This window comes from Sinohyriopsis cumingii, chromosome 4, assembly GCF_028554795.1.
Source record: "Sinohyriopsis cumingii isolate HCF-2022 chromosome 4, ASM2855479v2, whole genome shotgun sequence".
Classification (NCBI taxonomy): domain Eukaryota; kingdom Metazoa; phylum Mollusca; class Bivalvia; order Unionida; family Unionidae; genus Sinohyriopsis; species Sinohyriopsis cumingii.
The window spans coordinates 16,514,560-16,526,709 of NC_142964.1; the positions used below are offsets into that span (position 1 = coordinate 16,514,560).

The 12,150-nt window shown below is 35.9% G+C and overlaps 1 protein-coding gene across 4 annotated transcripts in view; it reads right to left on the minus strand.

Annotated features, from left to right (window-relative positions):
- LOC149800684 (high affinity cAMP-specific and IBMX-insensitive 3',5'-cyclic phosphodiesterase 8B-like) overlaps positions 1-12,150 on the minus strand; it is a 339,962-nt gene that overhangs the window by 192,172 nt on the left and 135,640 nt on the right. For all 4 annotated transcript variants that reach the window (XM_089954717.1, XM_089954716.1, XM_089954719.1 and 1 more), the window contains exon 2: positions 10,190-10,246. In XM_089954717.1, coding sequence (XP_089810843.1) covers positions 10,190-10,246 — 57 coding nt within the window. The remainder of the gene's footprint in view (positions 1-10,189; positions 10,247-12,150) is intronic.

Here is a 12,150-nt window from a genome sequence, read left to right on the forward strand (position 1 = left end):
CATTAAGCCTCTACATTCTTATGTTAATTAAATCCAATATTTGGATTATATATACATGCACATTTTCATAATAAGTTGCTCATTCAAGTCATCCATTATTAAACATTGTATTTATATCAACATCAAAAGTGTTCTGTTGTGAATCCGAAAATCCCACCCAGTTATCTTGTTACAAATGGTGTCAGCCACTCTTATACTTGAACAAAGCAAAGGTCACCAATGCAGGATTAATGTGTTGGACATTGTCTTTGCAACCGTATAGTTTCAGGATCAAGGCAATATGGGGATCGGAAAATGTGGGTGCTGATTTTTAAAGTAGGGTGTAATTAGCAGATCATTTTCATTCATTATTCAATTTGGAAGTTTTAACAATTGTTTATGTTCACATTCCGTGATTTCTCTAAAAGTGTTACCACTTTTTTTTAGGGAGAGGTATTGTCCCGGAATTAAACTCTTTTATTTATTGAATACATATGGGTTTCGTTTTTTGTGTACAACGATACCTGAGGGTGATTTATGTATATTGTGTCATATTTCAAAATAGTGAGTTCGGCTCATCCCATACCGCATGTGCGAAGTGCTCTCAATGGGACAAACTGAATGCCTACATTGCACAGACTGTCTGCATATAAATACATCACCGTATGTACATTTCTTTACAATACGAAATAGTCTTATCAGCGGGCAGTCTGCTTCAAGGACTTGCACATCTTCAGCTTTAGAGCTGTATATGACTGGGGTGTCCGAGGTGTCCGGAGGATCTAATGTCCGGGGAGTCCAGAATGTCTACTGTCTGTGAATGGAGTGTTTAAAGTCTAGTGTCCAGAGGGTCTAATGTCCGGCGTGTCCAGAATGTCTACTGTCTGAGACCAGAGAGTCTCTGTCTGTGACCAGAGTGTCTGTGTCTGGAGAGACCAGAGTGTCTCTGTCTGTGTCTGAAGTGACCAGAGTGTCTAATGCCCAGAATGTCCGGAGGGTCTAATGTTCGGAGTGTTCCGAGTGTTTTGAAGTGTTCTGAGTGTTCTGAGTCTGTAGCAGCTGTGGAGCTGAACTTTAGCAACCGTGGAGCTGAAACAGTGTACTGATGACAGAGTGTATCTCTGTACATGTAATTTGTTAGATGTGGGCTAATTTTGGGGTTCGTAAAACCCAGTGTATCTTTTGGGACTGTAAAGATAAGTTGTATATCTGTCCCTCTTTTTTGTCACCATAATTTCACCACCTGAGTGAATGCATTTTACTACATGAGTAAAGTTTTACATCGTTTACTACCTGAGTAAACTATATTCCATCATTTCATTGTCAAATCATTGTGAACCATTCACCCCTTGTCTTTGTATTTGCTAAATTAATGTATTTGTATTTTTCATCATTAAGCCTCTACATTCTTATGTTAATTAAATCCAATATTTGGATTATATATACATGCACATTTTCATAATTAGTTGCTCATTCAAGTCATCCATTATTAAACATTGTATTTATATCAACGTCAAAAGTGTTCTGTTGTGAATCCGAAAATCCCACCCAGTTATCTTGTTACAAATAACAAGAGTTGCTGCTCTTCTTTCCTTGTTGTACATGTCATTCAACATTGATGAATGTGTTGGTGGTGCAGGTGATGTTGGCAATCACAGATGATGGTGGTGGTGAGGATTTGTTGTTGTTCTAGGGTTTAACGCCATTTTTCAGCACAAGATAGGCTATACATGGCGGCCAGTATAACTGGTGGCGGAAGAACCCTGGAAAACCCAGGGAAGAACCACCGACCCACGAGAAGCTACTGGCAGGCTTTCCCACGTACCCATGCTAGCCAAGCCTTGGACTCGAACCCACGCAGACAGAGGTGAGATGGCAGTGATCCGGAACGGTGAGTGCTTTAGACCACTCGGGGCCCATGGTGGTGGTGAGGAGGAGGAGGATAATGAATATGACAGTAAAAGAAATATCTAATTAATAGTAGTAATATTATTGGTGGACACAGATCTGATAGTTGTGGACACAGTGATACAGGATATGACACATGTCCATAGTTACATTAAATAAGTGTATTCGTCACCTGCAGATAAATGAGGCTATGTTTTGATGTTGTGTCTAAAAGTACATTTCAAACACTGTGTAATTTACAATAAAAAAAGGGTCTGTAATTTGTATACACTGAATTCCTGGCTGACAATTATAAATTGTTTTGTATCACTAAAGTACATTTAATGTACTTTCCTTTTTTTATTTCAGACACACAACTGTTTAGTAGTAGGGCAAGTTTTTTTTGTGTGTGCTTATTACAATGTACAATAAATTAAATTTTGACAACTGCTTACATTTGCAATTTACCTTGCTATCATGCAACCGGTTAATTTTACCCCATTGCTGCAAGCCATGGGTGAAATTTGTTTATGGGTGAAAAAATTTTTTTACATGAGTGACTTGCGAGAACCTGTCTATGCCGGCTGATTGTTAACAAGGAAAGCAATTATAAAATGGCTTTCTATCTTTCTGCCACACATTTTTAATAAGGCAGACAATTATAAAATGGCTTTCTATCTACCATCACAAATTTGTAACAAAGTAGGCAATTATAAATAAAGGCATTCTATCTACCATTACACAATTGTAATAAGGTAGCCAATTATAAAAAGTCTATATACTGTCATAAATTTGTAATGAGGAAGGCAATTATCTTGCTACTGACACAAATTTTTAACAAGGTGGGCAATTATGTAAAGTCTTTCTATCTACTGTCACAACTTTTTAATAAGGTAGCCATCTACCAAAAGGCTTTCCTTCTATGGTCAATAATTTTTAATCTGGAAGTGAATTATAAAATCTTTCTTTCTACAGTTAAATTTTTTTCAAACAGTAGGCAATTATAAAAAGGTTCAAAATCTACCATCATACATTTTTACAAGGTAGTCAGTTATAAAATGGCTATATATCTACCGTCATACATTTTTAAGAAGGTAGGCAATTACAAAAAGGTTCTAAATCTACTGTCATACATTTTTAAAAAGGTAGGCAATTTTTTTTTAGGTTCTAAATCTGTTGTACAATCTTAAAAAGGTATGCAATTATAAAAAGGTTCTAAACCTACCATCATACAATTTTAAGAAGGAAGGCAATTACAAAAAGTTTCTAAATCTACCGTCATACATATTTAAAAGGTAGGCAATTATACAAAGGTTTTAAACCTACCATCATATGATTTTAAGAAGGCAAGCAATTACAAAAAGTTTCTAAATCTACCGTCATACATATTAAAAGGTAGGCAATTATAAAAAGGTTTTAAACCTGCCATCTTACATTTTTAAGAAAGTAGGCAATTACAAAAAGGTTCTAAATCTACCATCATACATATTTAAAAGGTAGGCAATTATAAAAAGGTTCTAAACCTACCATCATACATTTTTAAGCAGGTAGGCAATTAAAAAAGATTCTAAATCTACCGTCAGACATTTTTAAAATGTGTGTGTGTGTGATCTGGATTTTTTACGTAGCTTTAACAATTTTTCAGTCATATCGCTATGTTGTCTGCAGTGTGACAGTTTATAATGATGTCTAGCATTGGAGCATCATGCTGCAGACATGTAGCATGATGTCCCACCTAGTCACATTATCATGACACCAGGTCGACCAGTCCTAACACTAACCTCTTAATGCTGAGAGCCAAGAAAGGCAGCTGTTAGTACCATTTTTTTAAGTCTTTGGTATGACTAGGCTGGGGATCAAACTTACGACCTACCACATCCAATGCTCTAACCACTAGGCCACCAAAGCGGTCTATTTAAAAGGTATGCAATTATAAAAAGGTTCTAAATCTACCGTCATCTGTTTTTTAAAAGGTACGCAATTATAAAAAGTTTCTTAATCTACCGTCATACATTCTTAAAAAGGTAGGCAATAATAAAAAGGTTCTAAATCTATTGTCATACATTTTTTAAAAGGTAGGAAATAATAAAAGTTTTCAAATCTACCATCACAAATTTTTAAAAAGGTAGGCAATTATACAAAGGTTCTAAATCTACCATCAAAAATTTTAAAAAGGTAGGCAATTAAAAAAGGTTCTAAATCTACCATCATAAATTTGTAACAAGGTAGTTAATATAAAAAATGTTTTCTGTCTACTGTCACATGTTTTTTGCTATGATACACAAACTATTACAAAGTTTTAGCAAAGTAAGTAATTACAAAAAATTCGTTCTATCCACTGCCACAAAGATTCAACAGGTATATAATTATAAATATTCATTTTATCCACTGTCACAAAGATTTAACAGGTATATAATTACAAAAAATTCATTCTATCCACTGCCACAAAGATTCAACAGGTATATAATTATAAATATTCATTTTATCCACTGTCACAAAGATTCAACATGTATATAATTACAAAAATTCATTCTATCCACTGTCACAAAGATTTAACAGGTATATAATTACAAAAATTCATTTTATCCACTGTCACAAAGATTCAACATGTATATAATTACAAAAATTCATTTTATCCACTGTCACAAAGATTTAACAGGTATACAATTACAAAAATTCATTTTATCCACTGTCACAAAGATTCAACAGATATATAATTACAAAAAGGCTTTCTATTTATTAGCACTAATGTTTAACAAGCGAGGCAATTGCACAAAAGCTTTCTTCAGAAGAAAATTTAAGAGGCCAGACCTAAAGAACCATTATATATATATATATATATATATATACAACTTTTCATGGTTTCTGAGTGGGAAAGGTGAGAATAAACACCCATTAGAGTGGCACTTGAGAGTCGAGAGCATCATATTTTGAATTAACTTAGATTTAGGATTTTTAAAGAAAATTAATGTTCCAGGTTTTCCTCACTGGTCATACTGGTTATTTAGAATAAGACCTTTTACATTTTATGTACTCTTAAATCAGACTTTTAATTTCCTTTGTTTTGGTGTATGACTGATGGGTACTGTTGCTGTTGTTTTGGTGTATAACTGATCTGGTGTTGTTTTTTTGGTCTATGACTGATTGGTGTTGATGTTTTGGTGTATGACTGATGGGTATTGTTGTTTTGGTGTATGACTGATGGGTATTGTTGCTTTGGTGTATGACTGATCGGTGTTGTTGCTTTGGTGTATGACTGATGGGTGTTGTTGTTTTGGTGCATGACTGATGGGTGTTGTTGTTTTGGTGTATGACTGATGGGTATTGTTATTTTGGTGTATGACTGATGGGTGTTGTTGCTTTGGTGTATGACTGATGGATGTTGTTGCTTTGGTGTATGACTGATGGGTGTTGTTGCTTATGATGAATGACTGATGGGTGTTGTTGTTTTGGTGTATGACTGATGGGTGTTGTTGTTTTGGTGTATGACTGATGGGTGTTGTTGTTTTAGTGTATGACTGATGGGTGTTGTTGCTTTGGTGTATGACTGATGGGTGTTGTTGTTTTGGTGCATGACTGATGGGTGTTGTTGCTTTGGTGTATGACTGATGGATGTTGTTGCTTTGGTGTATGACTGATGGGTGTTGTTGCTTATGATGAATGACTGATGGGTGTTGTTGTTTTGGTGTATGACTGATGGGTGTTGTTGTTTTGGTGTATGACTGATGGGTGTTGTTGTTTTGGTGTATGACTGATGGGTGTTGTTGTTTTAGTGTATGACTGATGGGTGTTGTTGCTTTGGTGTATGACTGATGGGTGTTGTTGTTTTGGTGTATGACTGATGGGTGTTGTTGTTTTAGTGTATGACTGATGGGTGTTGTTGCTTTGGTGTATGACTGATGGGTGTTGTTGCTTTGGTGTATGACTGATGAGTGTAATTTGGGTTATTAAAATTACAGCTTGGCATTACTTCAGATGTGAACCTATTTACCAAAACAAATGCAACTGCTGCAGCTAACAAGATAATTTTCACTTCCTGGATTTAAGAGGTAAATTGTGGTGAAAAAAACGTGAAGAATGTTATATATATCTATATATATATATATATATATATATATATATATATATATATATATATATATATATAGTCTGGAAGCAATTGGTTTTTTGTTTTAATATCTGCTAAAGACAGTGTAAAATGTTTGCTTACTAGTATATGGAAGAAAGCATATCTGCTTTGGCATCATTTTGTTTTCTCCTTAATGTCATTACAAATAAATGAAAAGAACCATTTTCAGTATATTTTCTTTCCCTTAATGCAACAGTTTTAAATTTAAGTTGACTTCACACCTGTGTTAAAAGACTTCTAATTTCCCATAATTATTGTCACACAATACTGCCATAAGACATATTGTCAAGTAAGCAAGAGCAAAGTACCGTATATACTCACGTATAAACCGAATAATTTAGGAAAAAAATAAAGGCCTGGAAGAAGGGGGTCGGCTTATCGGCGGGCCAATGTGTTGTTGTTGTTGTGGGGTTTAATGCCGTTTTTCAGCACACGATAGGCTATGCATGGTGGCCAGTATTAATGGTGGAGGAAGAATCCGGGAAAACCCCGGGAAGAACCACCGACCCACGAGAAGCCACAGGCATGCTCTATCACATACCCACATTGACCAAATTCTAGACAATACCCAACCAACGCAGATAGAGGTGAGATGGCAGTGCTGCGTAACGGAGAGCGCTTTAAACCACTCGGCCACTCGGAGCCCCGAACTAATATGTAAACTTGACCGTTTTTAGGTCTTTTTGCCGACTACTGTAATGGCTATAAATCTTGGGGCACGAAACAATAATTTTTTCCGTGTCCTAAGACATAGGCATGTAAAAAAAAAAGGCACTTTCGGTGACCCAACAATTATCAAACTTTTATAAAGTACTATGATTGATTTTGGTATTATTTTGCATGTGCATATTTTATGATTTCTCCAACACGAAGTTAAATAAAGGTAAATACAGACTTCATAATTCTTGCTTGGTTGAGTTAACCAGGGAGACCATGCTGAACTATAATGTACAATACTTACACAGTGCAAAGCGTGCATAGCGTCACTTAAATCCTTATTTATTCCCAAACATACATGCAAATTTTGCTTTATTTATTGTTTCAACCAAATCGCATTCTTCCAGATAATATTTCAGCTAGCCCCTAATAGCCGTTTCATTTACACTGAATCGCGCACTCATGAGTTACTCGTTTTCAATTATATAGTGATCCTACAAATTGAGATAATATTTTTAAAAAGGTCCGCACGTTTATTTGTGCAAGGAACATAACCATCATAATTTACATGTTCACGAAGAGAGGTAATAATAACTGCTAAAATTCTCATAGAGATCAACTAAGATCAACATCAATCAATTTTAGTTTTGTTTTAGCTGAACAAACATAACTTTCCACACAGTGGAAAGCCTGATGTTTCGGTGTCTCCTATGTTGATAGTCGGCGAATTTGTCTTTCATTTTGCGACAGCAGTATACAGGCCAGTTAATCATTAATACCCTGAAACTGGGTAGTGATAAGAGGGAATTTTGACTGGTAACTATACCAGTTTAACATTGGTATATACGGTATAAAAATGCCAGGTGTTCAATCGCGTAAGTTTCTTTCGTGGGAGTGAAGCTATAGCATATGGAATTAGGACATTCGTAGTGATCATTCTTGGGATTGAAATTAATTGTGGACGATTTTATTGTTGTTGTGTATCGTTTTGTTCTGGTTTATTTTTTTATTTTTTATTACTGTAGATGTCAAAGTAATCATTAATTTACGTGAATAATGTTTAAACTTAACAATCTATTTAGTGAAAAAGCGAATGCTTTATACTAAAATAATTATTTCGTCACAACAATAATTCACAGGCGATACAGCACAACATGTAGGACTTCTTTTTTGTTTAGAAGAAATGAAAATCGAAGACATAATATAATAATCAGTAGTTCTCTACAAAAATCGGAAGATATTATGAAATCGGGAGGTAGGCATGGAGCGACCCCAAAAATCGGGAGTTTTTATTCCCTCCCGGCGTGAAGGTTGACAGGTATGGTGTAAGGTCGCTTATATCAAAGCAAACTACAACTCAGCTTTTAAGGAATTAGCATAATCTTAGATGCATTATTTCCGAAACTTTATAAGAAAACAGAAAATTAAATAAATTACTTTTCAAACAAGTTTATACCATTTCTTTTTAATAATCACGCACGCCAACCTCGAGGTAAGTATACGTGTAATTTTTTAAAAAATAAAGTTTGCCTAAATAAATGCATTTTGAACTTACCTCGTGCATCTTGAGATATCTCGGAGTTATAAGTCGGTTTATACGTGGGTCATGCACTTTTTAGTGTTTATACCTGTTCAGTTTAGGAGTCGGCTTATATGCGAGTATATACGGTAAGCATAATTAGCTTTAAAACAAAAATAGCGGGCCATCAGCAAAATACCAATACCTTTTTTGAAGGGGGGGGGGGGCAAAACTTTCAATTTGAGACCCACCCACCCAAAAAATTAGTAGGCCCTTAATGAAGAAAAAAATCAATCCTGAGGTGAAAAAAGAACCCGAACTGATATGTACCATAAGAAGTCCAAAACATCACAAGGCATACCTGTACGTGTTGATATACTGTATCAGAATGATCTGGTTACATACAGCCTAATTTGTCACCTTCTAATTACCATTGCAGTATTCAAGTGTTTATGGTACGATTAACATTTGGTTAAAGAATGCAAATTATAAAATGAACCACATTAGTTTATATTTGTTAGCTGTTTTATTCATGCTAAATTCCGACTACAAAAACCTAAATATCTAAGTCATGACCTTTGACCTTGAATACAAGGTAACTTGAAAGACTTGCTTGTAAAATCTGGAAAAATGAAAGGAGGTACTAAATCGTGTAACAGATCTTTTTTTTTCACACGGGCTTCAAAAACTGTTTACCGTTCTGATCCCATTTATTGCGGTGACAACTCATTCCATTAGTCCTCAAAAGGTTATATAAAAAAAAAACAACGTAATGTAAATTATCGGCTCAAGTGGATAGATGGTATAGCACTGGAGGGGCGACATTTCCTGAGTAATCACGTACTATAACATGCACTGTCGTTTGTGTTGTAAATGGAAATCGTAATGCTTTAATCTGTTCTAATATATAAAATCCCCCTCAAAAAAATAAAACTTCTATAAACCAAAACAAAATATTCAATACAATTGGTTACTGAGCGGAAATCAGCTGGGAGGTTGAAGCCTGAGCCTCCACTCCCACCCCGCATGAAAAAATACTTCAAAATTAAGGCAGCTATAACATTACGATTGTCTTTACCCTTTGGGGGTCACTTAAATTGATATTGTCCGTGTTAACTGGCAAATGAACGGTAAGAAATTATTAGAGCTTTTGTAAAAGGAACTTTCACTGTCCGTTAGTAAACAAGTTACATTCATGCATTTTAAAATGCAGCATGAAGTACCATTCGTGATGACATGAAACCGTGCTGGCGCATGTACAATGTTAACAGCTTTCAAATGGATAGTATTGATGTTGCAAGTAATGTTAGTGTAATGCAAATACGTGTTTCACGAAAGGCAAACATTATTTTTTCGATTTAGTTGAAATAGAGAGTCATAATGCATCTTCGTAGAAAAGGACGCGTCACAAAGTAAAAATACTACTGTGGACTACACGTTTTGATTTTTGTTGTTGAGTTTAATCATAGTGGCGTGCGTACAATTTTGATGACATGATGAAATGCAACACATTTAATAAACACATTTAACAATTATATCTGCATATTCAGACTGGTTCCACGTTTTAATAATTTAACAGCATCTGTTTAACTATCGAACCCTGTCCATCAACCCCGTGGGTCTGCATACATACATACAGACAGTCACCTGTCCAACTAAGTTGAGACATGGAGAAAGACAGTTCATGTTAAAATATGGAAGAGGAAAAATAAGAACACGAATACGATTAATGATGTATAACTTCTATCATATAGCAGAATTATTAAATTTGTGGATATCAAACGTTTAAACGTTGAAATCAGAAATTAGACTGCATACCAATTTAACTTTCTGGATGGTTACAATATGTTGGGTAAAAGTTTATAGATGCAATTTTCCACGGTTTGCTGAAACGCTGACATATATGCGTCACCATCTTCGTGTGTCAATAGTTCCATTGGCTTGGGTCAATACGGTGTTATATATACCTAATATGATTTTTGTGTAATTAAACCAATTTACAGCAAAACTAAACTTACCGACATGGTTTTCTGTTTAAATTTTAATGGACCAAACTGGACCTCGCTGTCTGTATTCTGCAAAGAAAGAAAATAAAATTCTATCAGAAGAATGGCTTATCGCCTACCACCATTCGACACATAAATATACACCAGAACGACCATTGCAGTTTAACGTATGGTGACCATGACCTTCTGCCGATTGCAGGCTCAAAAGGAAGCTACTCTTCCTCAAATATAATGCAGCAATCAAGTTTCTATTTTTTTTTAAATGTATGCAGTTAACTTGAGTAAAATAAACTTAGCATGTGCTACCCGAAATTACAATTTTAGCTCATGTGACCTTGACTTTTTACACCCAAGTTCAAAATCTATCTTGCGGTGACTCTGTAGACAATAAATTTACGTTTGATTCGAATGTGAAAAGGGAAATTGGCTTACGCAGAAAGCAAACTTACATTTTCAGCTCAAGTGACCTAGAAGCGCCAAAATCGATATTCTCCTGCCTGGACCCAAGGGCAAGGGGCCATCCATTTATTACGTACGCACGCAAAAAAATATGGCAAAGCTTGACCCCACCCCCGTACACATACGTACTTTTTTTTAATACCCCCACACCTGCATATGTACGCTTGACGCACCCCACCCCCACCCCCAATTCTACACAACGGCCTATATTTAATCCACACAGAAACAATCAAGGATTAATAATATTAACGTGTTTAGTGAAACAGAGAGTCCACCGACGTTGAATATCTGGCTGCATCAAAGAAATAAGCTGCGTAACTTTAAAACGTTTGTCTAGTGTCCACTAAAATTCAAACACCTACTGAACCCGGTCGAACAGGTTACGGATTAGACAAATTATTATTATCGAGGTTTCACCACCCACTCACCCACCCCGTTTCCTATGGGTTATCAGTATACCCCACATTATTAGTAGACCCCACCCATACGCAATCGTATGCATTTGGGTTAACCCCCTCCCCTCCATGATTACGTATTAAATGGACGGCCCCTAAGCCATATATAATGTTTGAGAACACAATATTACAGGAAACTAAGATATGTTGCTAAAATAACCTTGTCAACAGCTTGGCAATGATGCCGCTATTATGCCGCCTCACATTATTCAAGCCCTGAAAGGTCTGAAAGTCAGTTATAAATAATGCAATGAATATGTGTTTAAAAAAAAACTGAACAAAAATGCTACGTGTTAAGAACATTTGTTTCAAAAACAAGCTTCCGTGTTCCCAGCGTTTCACATATTTCATTTGGCCAATATCTCGTGTACCACCAAAAAGAAAATGAATAACTATTTGACAAAAGCGGAACAGCAAAACGTGTGATTTTAGTGAACGTTATTGAATACATTTGTGTTCCTATCAGGAGTGGTAACTCAGCTGGTAATGCGTTGGACTTGTAATCCAAGTGTCGCGGATTTGATACACGCCCTATCTAGTTGGGTTTATTGCCTCAATGTGCCCTTGGAAAATGTACTTAGTTCCAATTTCCGTGTGTGTGTGTGTGTGTGTGTGTGTGTGTGTGTTAAAGGTGCCGGAGAAACAACAACAAAAACAAAACAAAAAAAATCAAACTAATAGTGGTGCAGTTGTGATCAATAATGTTCCAAGTGTTTCCGTTACAGATTCGGTAATGCAGAAGAGGCCAAATGCGCCCTCATTCCTACCGCAAGGGTTCACTATTGGAGAAAGTAGCTCAGTGTTAGCATGGCGGACCGATAGGGTGTGGGCTTGAATCCGCTTAGTCACTTCCGTCAAGTCGTGAAACTTCGGATGTAATTCGTCGCTACTGAGTACTATAGTATGAACTACTTTCGTTCACATAAAATAACACAGAAGTGGGAAAGGGACAAAATCACAATTGGAATAATCTTGCTTTTCTGGTCGTAACATGCACTCCGCCAAAGGCAAATCACCAAACACATAAAAACTTATTGTGTATTCCTACAACTACTTCGG